General features: G+C 44.6%; 3 protein-coding genes across 5 annotated transcripts; 2 read left to right on the top strand and 1 right to left on the bottom strand.

The window, feature by feature from the left end:
* The first annotated feature begins 377 nt into the window (after nucleotides 1-377).
* On the top strand, nucleotides 378-4,170 carry LOC139365079 (guanine nucleotide-binding protein G(I)/G(S)/G(O) subunit gamma-5-like). 2 transcript variants are annotated; one of them, XM_071102448.1, is made up of 3 exons: nucleotides 378-588; nucleotides 1,897-2,023; nucleotides 2,333-4,170. In XM_071102448.1, exons 1-2 carry the CDS (start codon nucleotides 496-498, stop codon nucleotides 2,020-2,022), a joined length of 219 nt encoding a protein of 72 aa, XP_070958549.1. In that variant the 5' UTR covers nucleotides 378-495; the 3' UTR covers nucleotide 2,023; nucleotides 2,333-4,170. The 2 variants fall into 2 exon arrangements, with proteins under 2 accessions (XP_070958549.1, XP_070958548.1); XM_071102447.1 differs by having other exon boundaries at nucleotides 379-588; nucleotides 1,897-2,044.
* Nucleotides 4,171-4,761: 591 nt separating this feature from the next.
* Nucleotides 4,762-18,836, top strand: LOC139365077 (histone-arginine methyltransferase CARM1). 2 transcript variants are annotated; one of them, XM_071102445.1, is made up of 16 exons: nucleotides 4,762-4,998; nucleotides 7,375-7,497; nucleotides 7,850-7,956; nucleotides 8,114-8,218; nucleotides 8,383-8,493; nucleotides 8,780-8,957; nucleotides 9,169-9,259; nucleotides 9,486-9,567; nucleotides 10,408-10,493; nucleotides 11,369-11,458; nucleotides 11,779-11,916; nucleotides 15,074-15,163; nucleotides 15,276-15,388; nucleotides 15,827-15,904; nucleotides 16,028-16,096; nucleotides 16,358-18,836. In XM_071102445.1, exons 1-16 carry the CDS (start codon nucleotides 4,857-4,859, stop codon nucleotides 16,510-16,512), a joined length of 1,758 nt encoding a protein of 585 aa, XP_070958546.1. In that variant the 5' UTR covers nucleotides 4,762-4,856; the 3' UTR covers nucleotides 16,513-18,836. The 2 variants fall into 2 exon arrangements, with proteins under 2 accessions (XP_070958546.1, XP_070958545.1); XM_071102444.1 differs by having other exon boundaries at nucleotides 4,775-4,998; nucleotides 7,372-7,497; nucleotides 16,358-18,813.
* LOC139365078 (protein YIPF1-like) lies at nucleotides 18,770-22,748 on the bottom strand. The gene is made up of 9 exons (XM_071102446.1): nucleotides 22,424-22,748; nucleotides 22,020-22,085; nucleotides 21,707-21,855; nucleotides 21,495-21,575; nucleotides 21,254-21,341; nucleotides 20,937-21,053; nucleotides 20,586-20,752; nucleotides 20,166-20,348; nucleotides 18,770-19,862 (listed from the first exon to the last, which is right to left on the bottom strand). Exons 2-9 carry the CDS (start codon nucleotides 22,048-22,050, stop codon nucleotides 19,773-19,775), a joined length of 906 nt encoding a protein of 301 aa, XP_070958547.1. The 5' UTR covers nucleotides 22,051-22,085; nucleotides 22,424-22,748; the 3' UTR covers nucleotides 18,770-19,772.
* Nucleotides 22,749-22,892: the final 144 nt, after the last annotated feature.

The raw sequence follows: 22,892 nt of genomic DNA, 5'->3' as shown, positions 1-22,892 counted from the left end.
TATTTTTAAAAAGGAGCACATGACGAGACTGTATTTCGCTAATGATATCCTCGTGGTTCTGGGGTTGTTTAGAAAAAAGTTTCTTTATACAAAAGAGCGCCAAGACCATTCTAATAAAATACGTTTCCTTTGATTTACTTCACCATAGCCTTCTGTAGGCCTAGAAACCAGTGTATTATTGGCGACACAATATAAAACCCAAAGGAACATTTCATTTTCAGAAAATAGCCCATTCATTTGTTTAACTGACTGGTCTATTATTATTATGTGGTTGTTGTTGTTGTTTTTTACATGTACACATAAGTGCCTCTACTGATAACCATCTTTAACTAGGGGCCATTCTGAAAGCAGTGGGGAGAACATTGCGCAAAAAAAGCGGTGCGTTTTTTCAGAGAGAGGGGGAGCACTTGAGTCGCAGCGGCCTCATCAGAAAATCTCGTTCTTTCAAGTGATAGCCGGACACTTTCACTTGGCCGTTGGACAGACCTCGCAGACATGTCGAATAACAGCGCAAACAGCAGCAACTTGGTTATCGCTCAGAAGGTGGTAAAACAACTTCGCCTAGAGGCGAGTGTTCGCAGGATCAAGGTAAAGACATTACATTCAGAAAGACTGATCAAAAACTGTTCTGCATTTGGTGTGACTGGCTGACTTGTCAACATGGCCCTTTGGTAACTATTGAAAAGCTATAGATTATGTAAAGTTTGACTATTTTATGGGAAGCATCGCGTTATTTGTTACAAAATGCTGTTCCACTGGAACTATGCCATCTGTTTGCAGAATTGTAACTAACTGCAGCGCTGTCCCGCAAACTAACGGAGTAGCCCGTAAATTGACGTGCTCAATCGAGCGCCGCCTATCACCTGTCATGTTACGGAAAGAAAAACGTAAGATTATAATGCGGTTCTAGTATTGCTGTATTCATAGGTGTTATGGCAAGTCTAGGCTACTCATCAGCTCTTCAGTTAGTTTAACGCCGTTTTGAATGGATGTATTTAAGATATATTTAGAAGTTAACGATGTGCTGTTAATTGTGCTCTAAATTAATCGTGTGAAATATGAAGATTTCCTGCAGTAGGCTGTGTTGTCCGGAGAAAGCAAACAGCTCGTAGGTTAGTTTCCGCGAATGGTGCAGCACAGTGGTGGCCTTTGTTGATTGTGGCTGTGACAGTAGTGCGATTGTTGGCCAAATTACTCCTTTTAGAGGAGAAAGCCAGATTAATCCGCAGACCTTAAACCACCCTGTAGCACTCAAGCATACTGTGCTTTGAAGGGCATATGAGAATGCAGAAAAAAATATAGGATTTTATCTATAGCCTATGAGATACGTTTATACCATATTATCAACTAACTAGATAAATAATAAACTCAATGCATAGCCCATTTGTGACTTGGTCCTAAAGTGCCATCTTGTGTTAATGGGGACAATGTTATGACAACTGTTATAGACTTCACCCATGAAACAACCCTCTAGTAAAGTACCAGATCATTATGCTATTGCTGAGTCAAGTCCTAGGTAGGGACTTTAGGAAAATAGCTGATCATTGCTCAGTTTCTCTCACAGTGTGAGCTTGGAGCATATTACTTTAGGTTCAGTAAACTGAGTATCAGTAGGAGTTTTGTGGCAGAGTGAAAGTGTTGGCCCCTCTATTTATTGATGCGTGGACCAGGTCTCTCTTGAAAAGCTGAGTTAAAACAAGTAGAAGCTAAGTAGAGCAGGATTGAGCTCAATTTACTTGGAACTTCTTTATAGAAAACGCTGTCACTGTCAATGATGACTCGTTCTCATGAATGCCTATGACATTGATATGTCATCTTTACTGCAGTCTTATGTAGCCTTTATGACACAGAATTAAAGTATAATGGAATTGACAGTGTCTCTGTTTCCACTCTCAGGTGTCCCAGGCAGCAGCGGACCTGAAGACCTTCTGCCTGCAGAACGCCCATAAAGACCCTCTCCTCATGGGGGTGCCCTCCAGCGACAACCCCTTCAGACCCCCCAAGTCCTGCGCCCTCTTCTGAGGTGAGATGACAGTCTGATGTGGTAGAGTAGGCTTCAACTAACTCCCTCTCTATCTCTCTCTTCTGTCTCTCTCACACACACATGTGCATGGACACACACACACTCTCTCTCTCTCTCTGTCTCTTTTTGTCCTGCTTTCTTTCTCTACCTTCCCTCTACCTGTTCCTCACTCTCCTTTTCTCTCTCTGTTTGCTAACCTTTGACCCTTCTGGCTTTGATTGTTACAAAGAGAATGTAACCAATGGCAGCCATATCTCATCTAACTCCTGTGCCAGTGATCTGATCGGACTCTATGCTTTCTCACTGCAGGCGATGGTGATGATGGAGGCTTGTAAAACACGTCTGAACATTCCCCAAGGATGCCTTTCAGTTCCAAGCCCCTGGCGTCTCCTACACCCTTCCCCACCACGTCCAGTCACTGAAGACCTCAAGGCCAGAACACAATCACAAGCATTAACCCTATGCTGAGTGAGTTTTGACATGTGTTCTGTTCTGTTCTACAGCTCAATAAGGATAACATTTGCAGTCCTTTGTGTGTTGAGATCATTAGAATGAAAGCACTCCTCAAAGTATAAATATGGCAGTCTCAACCCCAACTCTCCCTGTAGTCTCTACCTTTTGTTACTTTTATTTTACTCAAAGTGAAATTGAACTGTATTAGGTTTTACACATTGTTGTTGGTGAGTCTTTTAAAGTGGTTGACCCAGTGCCATTACATGAGTATAGCCTACCGTATCATTGTTGTGAAGCTATGTTCAACACACTACAAGATATTACACCCGAGTTTGATCTCAGAGCTTGTTTTTCAAAATGGTGCTCAGTTGGTTGCAAACACAATGCAAAGTTCCACACAAACTCGCCTTAACACTGTCACTGTGATTTTTGTCAGATGAAATTGTGAAGCATTTCAATAAGTGTAATTTATGATACTCTGCTAAAAGTGTGGTGACTCCATGAGCCTCAAGAGAATTTAGTCTTTTGACAGAAATTTTGTGCGCATTCTCATGTGTTAAACACTCGACTACACTGTTAAGATCCTCAGTTGACAGTTAAACCACTGTGATGCAAAATGTAATTCAAAAGAAAATGGTGTTACTATGTCTTGAAAAGAGTGACTCAGATGTTAGAGGTTTCTTATGGGTGTTGGCATATAGAGATCTCAAACTCAGGTCATGCAAAAGATCTGTTTCAATGCTGGTTTTGTGGTGTTGCTCAGTCAACATCAGAATAATGATATGAAGGATCATAACAAGAATATTAGGATTACTGTACTGACACTATAGATAAGTATAATTGCTGTGTATCATCATTATAAATAAGCCTGATCTCTGGACACTCAGTGGAAGGAGACTGCTACTCCATTGGTGCATCTACGTTAAAGTAAGGACACATTCTAAATGGTTTAAAGTCATTTTTCGGGTTCCCCACCCCTTTTACCTTTTACACTTTGCGTACTGCTTCAAACTAATGTGCCTTAGTATGTGCCAAACCTCTGGTAATCTAACTGCCCCGGTTTTAACACGAGACCTGTTGAGGCCTAAATCTGCATTTACTTTCCCACTTGATTAATCAGAAACACTTAAATAGGACCTGAAGAAGTTGAAAAACAACACCAGAGAATGAGTCATGTTTAGGAACCATACTGTGTTCTTATTACAACATGAAGTGTTGCTAAAAACTGGAGAACAGCCCTTCAACATGTTCCAATACCCAGAAACATGTCTTCAATAATGTCCTCAGACTTGACCACTGATAGGTGAAAGGACTAGGCCTACATAGATGTTCACAGTACTATTAGTCTTGCCTACCAAGTCCTTTCAAATCAGTGGCCATGCAGGAAAGGAGATGGAGGAACGCAAGCTCTTTTCACTATGGTGACAGAGACTGAGCTCTGAATTCCTCTGACGTTATAATAAAGTGAACAGAGAACCTTTGAGGACTACAGTGTCCATAATGCATGGGGAAAGCAGAGCACCTCTTTTTACAAATATTAGTCACTGAAATGCTCTGGTGGATGGATTCATACATGTGGAAAACACTGTCATCCTGTTGTGCCTTAACGTTTCTTTTGTGTGTATTTGTCTTAGAATGGTACCATGACATGTATTGACTGAAAAATTTAATAAAATGTATAATTTCACCTTCAACATCGCCTTGAGTCTCATGTTTTATCAAGGAGTTTGTTAAGAGTGGCCCCCTTAAGCTGACTGGCCAGAACACACAAGAGTATCAGGGGTAGGCAACTCCTGTCCTGCAGGGACCTGAGTGTCTGCTGCTTTTCTCTTTCGCCTGGCACTTAATTCATCCACTGATGCCATACCTGGTTTATAAATCAGATGCTGATTTGGAGAGAACAAAAGACAACAGACATGCACTCAGGCCCCTGTGGACCAGACTTGCTCATCCCTGTCACATAGAATGCTGCTCAAGTAATACCAGTGCATATTTGCCAATAGTCTGCCAGATAAACTGTATTTAGCCACTGCCCAAAGTTGTAGGTTTTGGTACTTGCTGCATGACATGTTACACAGCAGAACCAATATTATTCACACAGATTTAACAGACCAGGATACGAAACGCATTTTTATTTAATTCAAATGATTATTCAAGATTCCTTATTTCTCTCTTTGTCCAACTAACTGTACTGTCTTTGCTGAAACAGTGTACAGCAGTGACAACAGAAGTCAGTGCAGTCTACTGTATTTGCACTAAGCAGTTTGCCTCTCGGCCACAGAGTGGCAGTAGAACTGTGTGTATCCCGTTTCCTGTCGTGAGTGTACGTCCAACGCTGGATGTGAGGCCACAGTGAGCTGTCTCTTCCCACAGATCGAAGATGGCGGTGTCGGTGTTTCCCGGCGTGCGGCTCCTCTCTATCGGAGACGCAAACGGAGAAATACAGCGTCACTCCGAGCAGCAGCCTCTACGACTGGAGGTGAAAGCCACACAAGACGCGGCCCTGATCAACCTCTCCAACGGTGAGTGGACTTGAGACAGCTCTTCCATATCCCGGTTCGGCCTGGGCTCCTTGTTAACTGACATTACCCTGGCTAACTAGCCAGAGCTAAATGCTAAAAAGATAGCTAGCTAACCGATGCGAGTGCCTGGTCTTGCACGTGTGTGCGGGTTCCACTTCAAAACCGACTGGTTCCACCTATAGAATCCAACGTAATGGGGACTGTTTTCGCTTATCGCTATTAGCTAGCTAGCTAACATAACTTAGTTAGCTAAGGTTACTTCTCCAGCACCACGACAGCGCACTGTTGGTAGCTTAGCTAACTATAGGTGGTTAGCTTTAGCACGCTTACTGCGCTCATTTCGTGGTTTGTGGACCACGTTTTTTCTTACCTATCTATTTGTCTTGAGGAATATTCTTTAAAGTATTCATTTGATGCGAAGTAGTCAGTTTTAGCTCACACGAGACGTTTCCAGGACAGCAAGCTAAGTGTGACCAAGCACATTAGATACCTACCCTGTTTACTCATTTCAACTTGCTAACAATTTAGCGCCAGATTGCATTTCAGCTCGCTACACATTGACGCAGGTAGCCAAAGCTAATTGACATGTTAACGTGCTCTTTCATTTTTGCCCCAATAAGCTATCAGCCATACTTCGCAATGGTTTGCCCTTAATGCCACAGAGTTCTAACAGTTAAAACAAACTGCGTCATATGAGCATTGCCCTCTTTATTAGCTAGTTAGATAGTTATGATAATGCAAGATAGCATTTGACCCTTTGAGATGGGTATCTTAAAAGTGTGTTTTGTTTCGGAACGTCGTCGTCTTTGCGCACAGATCATACTAGTAGCGGTGCAAACAAGCAAGCTAACCCCATTGGCTCGCGCGTGCTACTTTATGGTTATCTAATCTACTGTAGATGCCTAGCTGAGTGAATAAATATCGATAAACGAAATCGTTTTTTTTAAGGCTAAATATGAATTCTTGTGTTTCGATGAGCTAAACCAGGCTCGTATTAGTTATTCATCTTTGTTCTCCCCTGAACAATAGCCAGCTAGTCCCCCACCTCCCTACTCCCCTGCCGATCACTTGTGTGCTCGCGCTGAGCGCTTGCAGCTTTTGTTACACTGAGGCACAGATGGGATGTCCCTTTCAAGAAGCCGTGATGTCCCTAGTTTTGATACAGTCAAGCTTGGGCTGTGGGGAAAGTAGAAATGTATGTGTGGCAGGGTGTTTTTCAAGGTGTCCTATCAAAGTTTTATGATATGTGTGATTGCCTGGTCCGGTCCATAGGCCCAACAGCCGTTTCCTCTTCCAACATTCCCATGATGATGGAAGATAAATGTTTCCACACCGGGCAGGAATGAACTCCCGATTGAATTGCTACATAGAGCAGCACGACTGAGTCTAAAGTAATCTGACCAATTTTATGTTTTCCACTTGGAAAAATAACCTCAGTGTCTTGCCACACAATCATTTTATTTCTGCTTTATTATAGACACAAAAGCACCTCAATCAAACACAGCACACTAGTAATGTCTGTATCGTGCTGGAATGGGTGTATTTACATTGTCCATGAGGGGCAATGCCTTGGCCCAGCAAAAATAGCACAATTTTGCTCTTCACTTTGACAAGTGTCTATTATGACCTGACATTATCCTGTTAGAACATTGACGTGACTATCATCTGGTTGTTACATATCTGTAACAGGTCCTTGTCTCCATCATCTGTCATTGTCGTTTCCCACAATGTTCAGCTGAAGGGCCTTGTAGACAGGCCAGGTCTAGTGGAGGGAGATGGTTGTAGCCTCCATATTTTAAAGCATGCACTCTATCTCTCAGTCCTTGCATCGAACACACACTTGTTAAGCAACACACACACTCCTGCTCTCATATTTATCGCTGGTTAATCCGGTGTCAGTCGGTAGTTTGGTCTGTTAATAAAACATGCTGCATCTGGCTAATAATCTAAGTAACAGCGCTAGTCTTAATCCCATCACAACTGCTGGATTAAACCACAGATTATCTCACTGCCATGCAGGCACAGCACTAGACCTACCTTGCCAATATATTGCTTTCACAAATCCAGTCTTTAAAACTGTCATCTTAATCATCCAGGAGTGTGTGTGAAATAGATTCAATAGAAGAAATTACTCGCTTTCCCTCGGCTAAAGGAGGTTAAAAATAGCTCTTTGCTTGCTGCTATGGTTGAGATGCTTTAATGCTAATTGAGTCAATAAAGCGCTGTGTGTGATCAGGCCAGTTCTGTTAGCATGTTGTTCTTCGTGTTGTGTGACCTACGGTAAGCCACGTACTCCTGTGCCATGCTTATTCCATGAATGACCTGTTGTAGGAGTGTTGCTGGGCCCTAACTATTGTATGACTCCTCTCACAGCAGAGGAGACTTGTGTGTTCAAGTGTTCGGTCTCCAGGGACACAGAGTGCAGTCGCGTGGGGAAACAGTCGTTCATCATCACGCTGGGCTGCAACAGCGTCCTGCTACAGTTCACCTCACCTGCAGGTAGCTAACCCCCGGCAACCACCGCCGCTATGTCTCAGAGGATGCTGTCATTGTCTGTCTGTTTTTTCTGTCTGTCTTTGACTGCCTGCCAGTAGGCTATATCTGTCTCTGTCATTGACCCTCTGTCTCCTGTGTGTCTGTGTCTTTGACTCCCTGTCCTAGTGCACATGTTCCTGTCCTCATAAAGAGATTCTTATTGTTTCTCATACTTGTCTTGCCTCTGTCATCCTTGTGAACTGTTATAATTGGTTATTATTATTGTTTGATTTCTCCCCATTATGACTGGCTTAAGACCGTTTATAACTTATGTCTGATTTGTCCTGCTTATAACCTGTTATGACGATCTCCTCAGAGTTCTCATCGTTCTATAATCTCCTGAAGAACTGCCGCGGCCACAGTGGAGAGCAGTCGGTCTTCAGCGACAGGACAGAGGAATCATCCGCAGTACAGTACTTCCAGGTGCACACGCAGAATCTGCCATGCATTGCAATAAATCATTTATTCCAACCTTTATTAGCTCAGTGACAATATTAAAACACCTCGTGAAAAATAAGCTGTTCTGTCACTTTATTTTCCTCTCACTCCCTTGTTCTCTCTCTCTCCTTCACTCCTCCAGTTCTATGGCTACCTCTCCCAGCAGCAGAACATGATGCAGGACTACGTCAGGACAGGAACCTATCAGAGGGCCATCCTCCAGAACCACACTGACTTCAAGGACAAGGTGCTGATGCACTGTCCTGGCACTTAAATATAGCTTGTTCTGAATTGAGTCCTTTGCTGTATTTGAAGCTAAACTGTTGTTTAGTTGGTTTGGGCAGTAGACACTGCTGGATTTCATTGATGTCTTTATCAGGGAAGAATTAGAGTCCATTCCTCTCTCTCTAGGTGGTGTTGGATGTGGGCTGTGGTTCAGGGATTCTGTCGTTCTTTGCTGCTCAGGCTGGGGCCAGGAAGGTCTACGCTGTGGAGGCCAGCACCATGGCCCAGCATGCAGAGGTAACAGACACACTAAACTATGTCAATTAAGTGACCTATATATTTCCAATTAACTGCACTTTTTCTGGCCCGCAAATTGATTTTGACAAACCACCCCTGCTCAAACCCTATCCTCTTCTTGACATGCTATGTAGCCATAAATCTGGCAGATGTATCAGCCTCCCTCTAATACACACACACACACACACACACTAACCCTCCACTAGGTCCGGGTGACCTCTAACCCCCTGGTGTCCCCTCCACTAGGTCCTGGTGAACACTAACCCTCTGGTGTCCCCTCCACTAGGTCCTGGTGAACACTAACCGTCTGGGGGACCGTGTGGTGGTGATCCCTGGTAAAGTAGAGGAGGTTACGCTACCTGAGCAGGTGGACATCATCATCTCAGAGCCCATGGGCTACATGCTCTTCAACGAGAGGATGTTGGAGAGCTACCTCCACGCCAAGAAGTTCCTCAAGCCTAGTGGTGAGACAGAGGAAAGGTTGGAGGGAGAGCATAGAAAGGGGTAGAGTAGGGGGGAAGGAGAAAGGGAGAAAATGTCAAAAGGTCTAAAGGTTATTTTAAAGCCCAAGCAGTAAATAATATTAAAGTCTACATTTTAAAACTGAGAGACATATTCATCATGACTAGCCACTGGTGATTGTACCATCATTAACTGACTTCACGTGTGTCGCAGGTAAAATGTTCCCCACCATCGGTGACGTGCACCTGGCCCCCTTCACAGACGAACAGCTCTATATGGAGCAGTTCACCAAGGCCAACTTCTGGTGAGTAGGAGGGGAGGGAGGAGAGAAACGGGGAGTAGGAGGGGAGGGAGGAGAGAAACGGGCAGTAGGAGGAAGGATGGGGTTGGAGGGACAGGGGGAAATGGCAAGAGAAGAAGCTCTGGGAGTAGAAGCAGTGAATGTACGGAGATATCAGTCACTTTTCATTGGGCTGCTGTAGTTGATGGGATTGAGTTGATGATGATGATTCTCTCACTCCCTCATTCAGGTACCAGCCTTCCTTCCATGGTGTGGACCTCTCAGCCCTGCGAGGAGCAGCGGTGGATGAGTACTTTCGCCAGCCCATTGTGGTACGTAGAATTCTCAGTTGTATGTCAGACTCTTGAACACCTATCTTCTGACATTGCCTGCCCCGCCCACCATGTTGGTTAAAGCGATACCCCCCAAGATGATTGGGGTGCAGGGGGGCGGTTAACTAGGAAATGTTTATGGGAGGGGTGTTTAAGGCCTGAAATAGTCAGGGGTTATGTGGGGACAAGAGCTGTTTGTGGAAAATTGGGTTGCATAGTACGGACTGGCCTGTGTGTTTGTTTATGTCTAAGGGTGGTACATGAGGTGTGTGTGTTTATGGGCAAACGCTGATGCAGGATAGGAGATTGACTGTATGGGAGTGTGTGTTTGTGGTAGAAGATACCACCGACACACTGTGTGTTATGACGGCTGGAACAAATAAGTTAGATGCGGATTGAGTTTAGGATCCCAATGTTTACGCCCAGTCCAGCTCCCCAGTCTAACACCACAGAACCAACAGTGAGGTTTCAACAGTACTATCACTGCTTATAAGGGGTATTCATTGAATTAATCTCAACCCTTTTATCACACACAGCGACACACCACACACACCGTCAACGACACACACACATCATTTTCCAGCGGTAGTCAGCTGGGTAGGCCTCCTCCGTGCCTGCTCCTCTGTCACTCTGCTGGGAGAGCCGGGCCCGGCCGGAGGGCCTGGTTCTGGGTACAGCCTCTGTTCTAGATCATAAAATTAAGGCATAGACCGTCTCCGTACCCACTCTAGCCAATGCTGCCATAAAACATTTCTACTTCACTGGGACTTACCTGGATACTCTTGCTTCCCTCTTCCCCGTCTCTCTCCTTCCTCCTTTTTCTTTCCCTCCCCCTCTCAGGACACATTTGATATCCGTATCTTGATGGCCAAGTCTGTCAAATACACAGTCAACTTCCTGGAGGCCAAAGAGGAGGATTTGTACAGGTCTGTGTGCCGTCTGTCTGTGTCTGTTATTCCCTCATATATTTATTATTTAATTGTTATTCATAGATTGAGTTGAGAATTGAGATGCGTAGATACATGTTACTGAATGTAGGGATGTCCTACTTCTCTAATATGGGGCTACTTCCAATTTTGAATTTTCTACATCAGCAAAAATACTACATAATTCCTTCTAGTGTCTAAAAATAACCTTAAAGCAGCAATCAGAAGTTGAAACAATAACAAAGCAAATTCCCCGCCCTTTATGTAAAAAGCTGAGGGATGGGGCTGGAGAAATGTAACCACTCTCAAATTCATAGACTGAGCTATGGATGCAAGGATTGACCATCCATGATATCAAAATTATAATTTTAACCATGTTTTGATGATATATATATTGTTTACATTTACTTTCTTTACAAACATTGGAGTAAAACAAACTTATATTTTGGGTTCTGATGGGGTATGGCAGTTGAACTAGGGCGGCAGGGTAGCCTAGTGGTTAGAGCGTTGGACTAGTAACCGGAAGGTTGCGAGTTCAAACCCCCGAGCTGACAAGGTACAAATCTGTCGTTCTGCCCCTGAACAGGCAGTTAACCCACTGTTCCCAGGCCGTCATTGAAAATAAGAATTTGTTCTTAACTGACTTGCCTGGTTAAATAAAGGTAAAAAAAAAAAAAAAAAAAAAAAAAAAAAAACTAAGCTCATGAGGTATTTATAAGTTATATTCTTCAAGACATAATGGCATAATATCATTCATTTATAAGTCCAAAAAATGGATGTAGCAACAGCTGATTGCCCCTTTAACTAGACTAACACTTATCCCACTCTTTTCTCTCTTTCCCTCTCGCCTTTCCTTCTCTCGCACTCTCTTTCAGGATAGAGATTCCCTTTAAGTTCCATATGATGCACTCAGGGCTGGTGCACGGCCTGGCCTTCTGGTTCGACGTAGCGTTCATGGGATCAATGTAAGTTGGCCTGAGCTGCCTTAACCAGGGCTGAAGTGTGTGTATGGTCAGGAGTAAAATCACTTGATCCAGGACTACATGGATCCTGACTACAGCTACACCGTCACTTTCCTTTTTCTTTCATCACTTGTTTTTTCTCACAGACATTGTAATAAACACAAAGACAGAAAGTGGGTGCAACTTAAAAGCAATACAATATAGTACAATACATTCACTATAGAAACATTTCACAATAAGTTGTAAAGGGCTGTTCCTACCGAATATCTGACCATGCTTGTACTGGAGTAGGATGACCTCTAACCCCCTCCCTCTCTCTGCAGGGTGACAGTGTGGCTCTCTACAGCCCCCACAGAGCCCCTGACCCACTGGTACCAGGTCCGCTGTCTGCTCCAGTCACCCCTCTTCACCAAGGCAGGAGACACACTTTCCGGCACAGCACTGCTTATCGCCAACAAGAGGTGAGAGGCTGTAGAGGGATCTACTGGGAGTCTGTTGGGGAAGGGAGGCTTTGGTGTTAGTGTGTTGCCATTCACCTCTAGGCCCAGGCTTGTGTTATATTATGACAGTTCTGAATGAATGTGTGTGTAGGTGATATACAGTGAGCTCCAAAAGTATTTGGACAGCGACAATTATAAAGAAAATTGCCTCATACAATGACTATGGGGATGAAGTGCAGACTGTCAGCTTTAATTTGAGGGTATTTTCATCCATATCGGGTGAACCATTTAGAAATTGTTTCCAATTATTTTGTGCCCAATTGAAATTGATGGTAAATAATGAATTGTCATTTTTGAGTCACTTTTATTGGAAATAACAATAGAATGTTTCTAAATACTGTGGATGCTACCATGATTACATAATATCCTGAATTAATCGTAAATAATGAGTGAGGAAGTTAGTGTAAGGGTTCCTTCCATGTTTACACTGTAACCTCATTCTAACCTCTCCCCACTACAATAACAGGGGAGGTTAGCATTTGGTGGGGTGGGGGGTTGTGGATGATATGTGCGTCTGCAACCTCATGTATCAAAACAACAAAATGTCTCACTGCCTCAATACTTTTGGAGCTACCCAGTGCATTTGGAAAGTCTTCAGATCCCTTGACTTTTTCTACATTTTGTGAGGTTATAGTCTTACTCTAAAATGTATTAAATAACAAAAATCCTCAGCAATTTACACACACCAGCCAATAACGACAAAGCGAAAACAAGTTTGTAGAAATGTTTTCAAATTTATTTAAAATACATAAACTTACCTTATTCACGTAAGTATTCAGACCCTTTGCTATGAGACTCGAAATTGAGCTCCGATGCATCCTGTTTCCATTGATCATCATTGAGCTGTTACTACAACTTGGTTGGAGTCCACCTGTGGTAAATTCAATTGATTGGACATGATTTGGAAAGGCACACACCTGTCTATATAAGGTCTCACAGTTGACAGTGCATGTCAAAGCAAAAACCAAGCCATGAGGTCGAAGGAATTGTCCGTAGAGCTCCGAGACAGGATAGTGTCGAGGCACAGATCTGGAGAAGGGTACCAAAACATTTCTGCACCATTGAAGGTTCCCAAGAACACAGTGGCCTCCATCATTCTTAAATTGGAAGAAGTTTGGAACCACCAAGACTCTTACTGGAGCTGGCCTCCCGGCCAAGCTGAGCAATCGGGGGAGAAGGGCCTTGGTCAGGGAGGTGACCAAGAACCCGGTGGTCACTCTGACAGAGCTCCAGAGTTCATCTGTGGCGATTGGAGAACCTTCCAGAAGGACAACCATCTCTGCAACACTCCACCAATCAGGCCTTAATGGTTGTGGTCAGATGGAAGCCACTCCTCATTAAAATGCACATGACAGCCTGCTTGGAGTTTGCCAAAAGGCACCTAAAAGACTCTCAGACCATGAGAAACAATATTCTCTGGTCTGATGAAATCAAGATTGAACTCTTTGGTCCGAATGCCAAGTGTCACATCTGGAGGAAACCTGGCACCATCTCTACGGTGAGGCATGGTAGTGGCAGCTTCATGCTGTGGGGATGTTTTTCAGCGGCAGCGACTGGGAGACCAGTCAGGATCGAGGCAAAATGAACAAAGCAAAGTTCAGAGAGATCCTTGATGAAAACCAGCTCTAGGGCAAAGGTTCACCTTCCAACAGGACAACAACTCTAAGCACACCGCCAAGACAACGCAGGCGTGGCTTCGGGAAAAGTCTCTGAATGTCCTTGAGTGCCCAGCCAGAGTCCAGACTTTAACCCAATCAAACATGTCTGGAGAGACCAGAAAATCATATCAAATTGTATTTGTCACATGCGCCGAATTCAGCAGGTGTAGACCTTACCGTGAAATGCATACTTACAAGCCCTTAACCAACAATGCAGTTTTAAGAAAATACAAATAAAAAAGTATGACATAAGAATAACTAATAATTAAAGAGCAGCAGTAAATAACAATGGCTCCGTACCAGTACAGAGTCAATGTGTGGGGGCACCAGTGTCAAGGTAATTGAGGTATTATGTACATATAGGTAGAGTTATTAAAGTGACTATGCATAGATAATAACAGAGATTAGCAGCAGTGAAGGGGGGGGGGTGCAAATAGTCTGGGTAGCCATTTGATTAGCTGTTCAGGAGTCTTATGGCTTGGGGGTAGAAGCTGTTTCGAAGCCTCTTGGACCTAGACTTGGCGCTTCGGTACCGCTTGCCATGCGGTAGCCGAGAGAATAGTCTGACTAGGGTGGCAGGAGTCTTTGAACATTTTTAGGGCCTTCCTCTGACACAGCCTGGTATAGAGATCCTGGATGGCAGGAAGCTTGACACCAGTGATGTACTGGGCCGTACGCATTACCCTCTGTAGTGCCTTGCGGTCATACCAGGCAGTGATGCAACCCGTCAGGATGCTCTTGATGATGCAGCTGGCAGCTTGTAGAACCTTTTGAGGATCTGAGGACCCATGACAAATCTTTTCAGCCTCCTGAGAGGGAATAGGTTTTGTCATGCCCTCTTCACGACGTCCTTGGTGTGCTTGGACCATGTTAGTTTGTTGGTGATGTGGATGCCAAGGAACATGAAGCTCTCAACCTGCTCCACTACAGCCCCGTTGATGAGAATGGGCGTGTGCTCAGTCCTCCTTTTCCTGTAGTCCACAATCCTCTCCTTTGTCTTGATCACATTGAGGGAGAGGTTGTTCTCCTTGCACCGCACGGTCAGGTCTCTGACCTCCTTATAGGCTGTCTCAACGTTGTCGGCTATAATTGGCTAGGCTATAATTGCTGCCAAAGGTGCTTCAACAAAGTACTTAGTAAAGGATTTGAATACTTATGTAAATGTCATATTTCAGTTTTTTTTTAATGATATAAATCAGGAAAAATGTCTAACTTGTTTTTGCTTTGTCAATATGAGGTATTGTGTTTAGATTTTTTTATTTTTTTTTAATCTATAACAAAATGTGGAAAACGTCAAGGGGTCTGAATACCTTCCCGAAAGCACTGTATATATGTGTATTACAGATGTGTGCTTGCTGAATCTGTGCTTCTCTGTCTGTCTGTGTTGGTCTGTGTTAATCTATCCACCTCCCTTCTCACCTCCTCCCATGCCAATCCCTGGCTCTCTTCCCTCCTCACAGACAAAGCTACGACATCAGTATTGTCGCCCAAGTGGACCAGACAGGCTCCAAGTCCAGCAACCTCCTGGACTTGAAGAACCCCTTTTTCAGGTGAGTTGGTCTGTTCCGCTGCCCTCGGCCTGTGCCATTCAGGATAACGAGGGGGGAAGGGGAGCTCCCTCTCATGGCGTGTATGTTGTTGTGTATGTGTGTGTTTTTGTAGGTACACAGGCAGCACCCCCACACCCCCTCCTGGGTCGCACTACACCTCCCCCTCTGAGACCATGTGGAACACTGGGGGGGCCTACAGCATGAGCCAGGGCATGGCTGTGTCAGGTAAATACACACACATAGAGGACACTGGTAGAGGACACACACACAGAGGACATACCCACACACACACACACTGCATGAGGCAGAACAATGCTGTGTCAGGTAAACACACAGACGATACAAACACAATCTGACCCATGATAGCATCATCAGGCAAAAGCATCCATACAGCATCACCACCAAATGTCTTACTAAACTGTAGGGATATCACAGAATAGATCAGGCTAACAGAGCAGCTGATAGATGGGGGATGCATGCTCTCTCTGAGGGGAAAACGGTGTGTGAGAGAGAAAGGATGCTTATGTTTCTCCTGTGCTTTATTCCCATTTCGCTCCCTTTCTCTCCCCATCTCTCTTGTTCTCTCTCCTCCCCTCTTGTTCTCTCTCCTCCCCATCTCACTCTCTTCCCCGTCTCACCCTTTCATCTCTCTCTCTCTCTCAGGGATGCCTACAGCCTATGACCTCAGTACAGTCATGGGCAGCGGCTCGACGGTGTCCCACAACAACCTCATCCCCCTCGGTAGGATACTATGGACTGATGGACTGACTGACAGACAAGCACAGACAGTGTGACTGACTGTGTGTTTGCACGTTTGTGTGTGCGTTAATACAGTTTCACTATTTCCTCTGTTCCCGCCCTCAGTGAACACAGGGATAGTGAATCACACCCACTCCAGGATGGGCTCCATCATGAGCACCGGAATCGTCCAGGGTACGTCTCTTTATACACTATACAAGAGTTTCCTAAACTCGGTCCTGATTTAAATAATGACCTCCTCATCGAGCTTTGATTATTTGTAGTGCTAGGGCAAAACCAAAACGTGCACCTGGGGGGGGGGGTCGTCAAGTTCCCTAAACGCCTATCATTTGTGTAAATGGAGGGGATGGATTCTGAAGTGTGTGACATAGTTGGCCCACAACCAATCAAGGGAAGGTGATAACACTCTTTCCCATTTTCTCCCCCTCACTCCAGGAGCTTCTACTGGCCAATCAGGTCCTAGCAGCAGCAGCAGCTCTAACCAGCAGCAGCATTATCCCGTCACCAACCAGTTCACCATGGGGGGACCCGCCATCTCCATGGCCTCTCCCATGGCCATCCCTAGCAACACCATGCATTATGGGAGTTAAGACCTCGTCACCCTTCACCTCCGAACCCCTGCATGACCTCTACTAGCCCCTCCTCCTGACCGACCACAGCCAGAACCAGAATACCAAAACCAGTGCTGTCGTGTTGTCCCTTCAGCACCTTCCTTTCTCCTTTACTGTCCATCTCTCTATCACTGGAGTTATTCTCATATCCGTCCCTCCCCGCCGCTCTCTCCGCTTTGAGAGCTGTTCCCCATCTCCCCCCTCTCATCATCGTGCAGCAGCTATGATATCACCAGTCCAGCCAGAGGGTGGCAGCACCTCTACGTTCAACTGACAGACTGATCAGCACAAAGAATTGGCAGTTTCTCTGAATGGAGAGCGGAACTGAACTTTGTTTGACTGGACCTTTTTATGCTTTACAGACACATGTACACCTACACATACACATTGAACACAGAGACTTTTGTTGCAAAGAATAACTCATTGCACGACTGTACAGCAGGTATCATCTCCTTTATCCGGGTTCCCTCCCTTTTGGACATTTCGCCTCCCCTAGTGCCAGTGTGATGCCCCACCCTTCCCCCTCCTCCACCAAACACACACCCAACCCCATCCACTACAGCCAGTCGCTATCCCCCCTCCCCTTATCGCTGGATTGGATGTCCCCCACTACAGATCTGCACTGAAAGGACAGGGGGCTTTCCTGTACAGTAGAACACTATGAACACCCCTCACTGATGCCATTTTGTTTTCATATCGAGGCACTTCTCCACCTGCCTGTAGAGCCTCTCTCCTTAAACGGCCCCATTCCAGAGCGATAGCTAGCTCCCCCCAAGGTGTTTGTCTGGTCATCCATAGTGGTAGTCTTTAGCCCAGTAGACCTAGGCTATCTCAAAAGACACCCTATTCCATATACAGTGCTCTACTTTTGACTAGAGCCACATGGACAAATGAAGTGCACTGTATAGGGACTAGGGTGTCATTTGAGAGACAGCCTAGATGTGAGTGTGTAGGAGAACGCTGTAGAACGTGATCTTGAAAAACACCAACTCTGGAACTCTGTTATAACCTCACCTCCGATTGAGGTGTGTTGTCCAAAGCCAATGAGCTTCGAGGACACAGCAGCAGACCCGGCCCCCCACTCTTCATAGCCAATCAGGATTGCAGTGAGCCGATGGTATTGGTGGAAGCAGGATGAACCCACAGAAAGACAGACTGGACCAAGGACACTGATGTTGGCCGTTGGAGCAGCTGAATCCTAGTTTACATTCTTCCCCGGTTTCCTTTTCTTCATTTTGAGACTGCGGTGGGGAGTTCGGGATAGAGGGAGTCACCTCTTTCCCTCCTCACTACCTATGATATATCTAAACCTCTCCTCCCTCCTTTCCCGGGCAAGTCGATTGCTCAACCTTCAGACAAAGACTTAATGGACATGTATGCATTGCTTCCAGTCACAATTTGTGGACTGAGTTTAAATTTTGATTTAGCAAGTTTTATGAAGAGAAAATGTCTTGCTAGTTTGTAGGGTTAACTTTTCAGTTGTCTTTATTTGTTTTATTTCTTTCACAGAAAAGCAACAAACAAAAAACAAGTATAAAAGGAGTAAATTAAATGTTGGTGGAGAAGTCCCCCAAAAAATCTTTGGATCAGGTCTTATTATTGATATTACAGTTAGAATTTTAACACCAATGTTGTGATAGTTGCTAGCTTAGCATTCAAACACTACTTTTCTCTGGGACCTCAAGGGACATCTATTGATGGAAAGTGCATCAGGAAGACTCCTGTTTGTATTGCTCGAGGTAATAAATTGCCCCTGACAATTAGCCACAGATCTAGGATCGGCTTTTCCAAACCAAAACCAGCAGTTGGGGACGACTAATGAAATCTGATTTTATAACGTCATCTTGAGCCTACATGGTCAGCAGACATTGATGTGCCCAAGGAATATAGCTGTAAATGTGTGTTCTCCAAGCGCACACACAAAGCAACTACCTCAAATCTCAGGGATCATTGCTGAGCTTAGACCCTGAGGCTTCAGGACAAACAAGAATACATGTTTTCAAAGTACAGTAAGCTGAGGGCTGGAACAAATGCTGCATACCTGGGATCTCTATACTTCCTCATGTAGATGGTGGATATTTCGCAGCCTTTGTCCCAGCCCAATACCTACCAACTAATTAAACTAATATTCATTTAAATCAGATGTGGTAGTGCTGGGCTGGAACAAAATCCTGCCAAGACAGCACTCCAGGACCAGCATTAGACCCCTGCCCTCAACACCAAGAAGACGAAACAATTGACTGGAATGACAGTTTAATCACAAACCCAGGAGTGTGAACAAAGAATAAATAAATACACTGACAAACCCTTTCCTTAATTTACAAGTATCTACAAAAAGAAAAAGTGGTGTGGATACATTAGTCAGCACAGTACTACACGTTCCAGGTCATAGGAGTGGTTTGAGTTCTAGAACAACCCTTTTCCATCTCGGAGGTATACAACCTCACCCACAGAGGGCTGGTGTGGGTGTAGTAGGCCTTGGTTCCAGCCAAGCTGTAACATACCTGTTGATCCAACTCGTCTGATGGTAGAATCAGGTGTTTTTGCTTGGCTGGAACAAAAGCATGCACCTTTATGGGTAAGGTTGGCCACCCCTCTATTAGTACATTAGTTAAACATTCATACAGCATTTCCCTTCAATAGGTTCATCTCAAGATCAGACTGCAGCTGAGGATTTCAAGTCTAAAAATAATTCCTTTCCTTGTCTCCATCTGCACTGACAGAACTGAGCTGGTTAGAGCAGATCTCATGCTTCCTCCTTTCCTATGTTTTTTAGTGCAGATAAAATTAGATAAGAGGAAGTCTCCCGACTAATTGAGGTACACCCACCTTCTCCATGATAAATATTGATTTATTACAATATACAAGTGCGGAATCATTTCTGCAGCAGAAGCAAAACATTTCCCCCCAATGCAATCCTCATAACCCATAACTTGTTTATACTCATAGGCCTCTATCCTTGTCCCTTCTCTTTGTAATAACATTTGTAGTCAATTACACAGTACTTTAATGGGCTGCTGATCCAGTTAAGTCCATAATGTACTAGAGTAGGATATCTCACATATCCAGAACCTCCAACACAACGTTATGGATACCTTTCTGACCACTTGTCAGTCCTCTATCCTTATTATTGGTTAGAGCATCGGAGTACGCAGGCGCCTAAACCTTTTATCTAGTCCTTTCAGATTCCCCAGTGGTCTCAAACATTGACACATCTCCCTCCCTCTGGTTCCTCTTGGTCAGTGGGTCTTGTTGGTCAATATTGCTGCTGTCTGGTTGGGTGCAAGTGTAGGAACTGGTGTGCGAGTCGCTGTCTGGAAGAAATACATCTGAAAGATAGCATAGAGGGACATGTGTAAAGGGTTAGAAACTTAATGAAGAATGAGGGACGTGAGGTTTATAGATAGACTGAAGTAGGGTGTTGGACATGAAACATTTCCCCTGAGACATTCCCATTTAGATTATGATTAGGGCCTGGTTCAAACATTTTTTGTTTAAGTAAAATGAGGACTAATTTCTATACAAATGTCAGACCATGATCACTGCCATTCTTCTTCAAATTATTTGAACAGGGCCTAGGAGGATGGGGCTAGGTAACTATTGCCCATAGCACTCTTATAGTGGGCTCTTACCTTGCAGCCAATTGATAGCAGTGCATGGAGAACGACGATTGTTGCCACGATGGCAAAAGCAGTCACCTTGGTGTCATCGCGGACGACAGGCCAGAAGGTGAGCACCAGGACCGACCCAGAGATCACCATGGCGACCAGGATGAGGAGCCATCGGAGCCATTCGAATGGTAAGATCCACAACACCTGAGAGGGAGGTGATTGGTTTGTTACTTGAGAACAAAATGTTTGGATTGGGTCCCAATCAGATAGAAATATACTATAAAGGAAAGGGTCATATTCACTAGGCACAAAAACTATGAAACCGTAAAGTAGGTACCACCTGAACTTCATTTTCCATTGCAAAACATTTAGCTAGGGGATTCATATGTTTTGCTAGCTGAATTACAACCCAAACATTCACTAGTGTGTCTGCTGACTCACTGAGGTGGGGATGTAGATGAAGAGGGAGTAGCCGTAGACACACACTGTCTCCAGGAAGGAGTAACCACTCTGCTGCCTCTCCTCCCTCTGCCTCCAGGTCAGGAAACCCCATACACCCAGGGGCACCAGCCAGGCATACAGGAAGATCACTACTGCAGCTATCGTCACTGAGGGAGTGAGAAAAAGCAATCAACATCAACACTGCTATTGCATGTAATATAACATGGTCTTGAAAAAGGCCTCTGTGCTGAAAAGTAAAGATAAAACAGTCAACAATCCCCTTTGTTTACATAGCAAATCTCACATGAAACCATTGATAAGGAGCCAAGCTGTAACCCCCAGGTACCATACCTCTGTGGAACTGGGGTCTGTAGTGGTAATGGGGGCTCCCCAGAGATTTCAGGAAGGTGGACAGGTTTCCACTGATGGCCAGAGAGAACACCAGCGTCACGCAGATCCAGAAGGGACCTGGACATACGGGGAACCAGGAGGTAAGGTTAGTCTGGGTAGAGGTGGTTCACATTACAACCTAAGATATGCAGAGTTTGGCAAACTGTCGTCCAGTTTTACGGCAATAAAAGTTAACATTCTAAGGTCCATTCTAATTCAGATCTAACTATCTAGGAACAATTTGATCTACGCTATAGTGGCGATTTGTGTCCCATTACCATATAAATCCGGACTCGACTGGAGGGTATGTTTGATAAAGTGCCGTCCTGGTAAAGGCATCACCGACCCCTTGACCCTGTCCAGCACCTGCATCCCATGACAGGAAGTCAGTCAACCAATGGACATTGTACAGCAACTAACACCACTACATTTACAGTTTCTATATGGCAGATGTTAAACAGCAACATATAGGCCAGCCTCATGAGTGCAGATTAAACTGTTATTTCAAGCATATTGTACCTGCATTGTATCCACATTGAAGAATGACTGGTAGTACTCAAAGGTCCAGAAACCGCTAGTTTGTTTCTCCCCTCTTAGGAGCTGTAAACAGTAATGTCAATCAGTTATCCCCATATTGCTTGGTTTTTGGCTGTTTGTGCAAACATCATTACAAAAGCAAAATTTCAGATTATCAATGGAGCGATGTGATTGGACTCATTCATTGTCCTGACCTCTGAACTCTCCTCCTGTCCCTCATCATCGGACATGTCCAGTTTGATGTCCCCAGTGGCACCGGCCGGGAACGTACTGCTGGAGCCAGACATACTGAGGGTGGAGGCCCCAGGGTCTGCTAACAGCAGGTCAGTGGCCTCCTCAAACTCTAGAGGAGAAGACAGAGGAGGTTAGAGTGAGGGAATGAAGGAGGGACCGAGAGAGGAGGTGCGGGACAGTGGCAGTGAGAGATGAAGAGACAAGGTGAGAAGTGAAGATGAGGTGAAAGGGGATAAACAGAGAGGAGGATGGGAGCCACTCCATGCGCCTCACCTTGGAACTTCAGATCATCTGGACTCGCCATGGTAACTCTGGAAAGATGACCACCTCATGCAAGACCTGGAAGGAGATGAGAAATGTACTCATAACTGTAGAGTCGGACGTATGGCAACAGTCTGTTCTTCTCCCGGATAAGGTAGCATGCTAGCTTTTGCTACATATGGACAAGATGTTCTCTTTGTTGGCTGCCTTCTAAAGCATACGTAACAGCATCATGTGTAGGCATGCGACATCGAATATGCAGGTGCAATCTTTTAATCTGACAAATGACAGATTGTGTTGATCTGTTTGGCAGGCAAGCAGTCTGTGTGTCATGTTTATGCCTATAGTTACTGTAACTCTAGCTAGCTAGCTTCAGATTTATAGTCATACGTTGGCCGTCGTGATCCGAGATTTACCTGTTTGTCGCAGGAGGTTCTGTTGTGTTTTATCCGCAATGCGAGCCAGTCAGCTATGTTAGCAGTGCTGACACGACCACCTCGCTAGCCTGACAGCTGTCGAGCTAGCACTGTTTTCTCGCTTTATATCTCAATATCAACTCACCTAACAACAGCAGCACATAGTTAAATCTTTTTTTAAACGTGTACTGCGTTGGATGTCTGAATAAACTAGCTAGCTAATGGTGTTAATTTCAACCACGGTGCACTAAATTCACATTATCACTCGCCTGTTCCACGTCACCTTATGTACACAACCATCCAGTGTTGGCTCAAGACGGATCAGCGTGTTCACGTGACCAGGTACAGACGGAAGATAAATGTGCCAAATGTGTTTTCTTTGTAATAGGGATGTTACCCGAATGTAAAAAAACGAAAAAACATTTGTACTTACATTATATTTATTAGTTTCTAATGATATTACAGGGAT

Source organism: Oncorhynchus clarkii, chromosome 13 (genome assembly GCF_045791955.1).
Source record: "Oncorhynchus clarkii lewisi isolate Uvic-CL-2024 chromosome 13, UVic_Ocla_1.0, whole genome shotgun sequence".
Classification (NCBI taxonomy): Eukaryota; Metazoa; Chordata; class Actinopteri; order Salmoniformes; family Salmonidae; genus Oncorhynchus; species Oncorhynchus clarkii.
The sequence above is the reverse complement of the archived record's forward strand: the minus strand, read 5'-3'. Positions and strand labels throughout refer to the sequence as shown.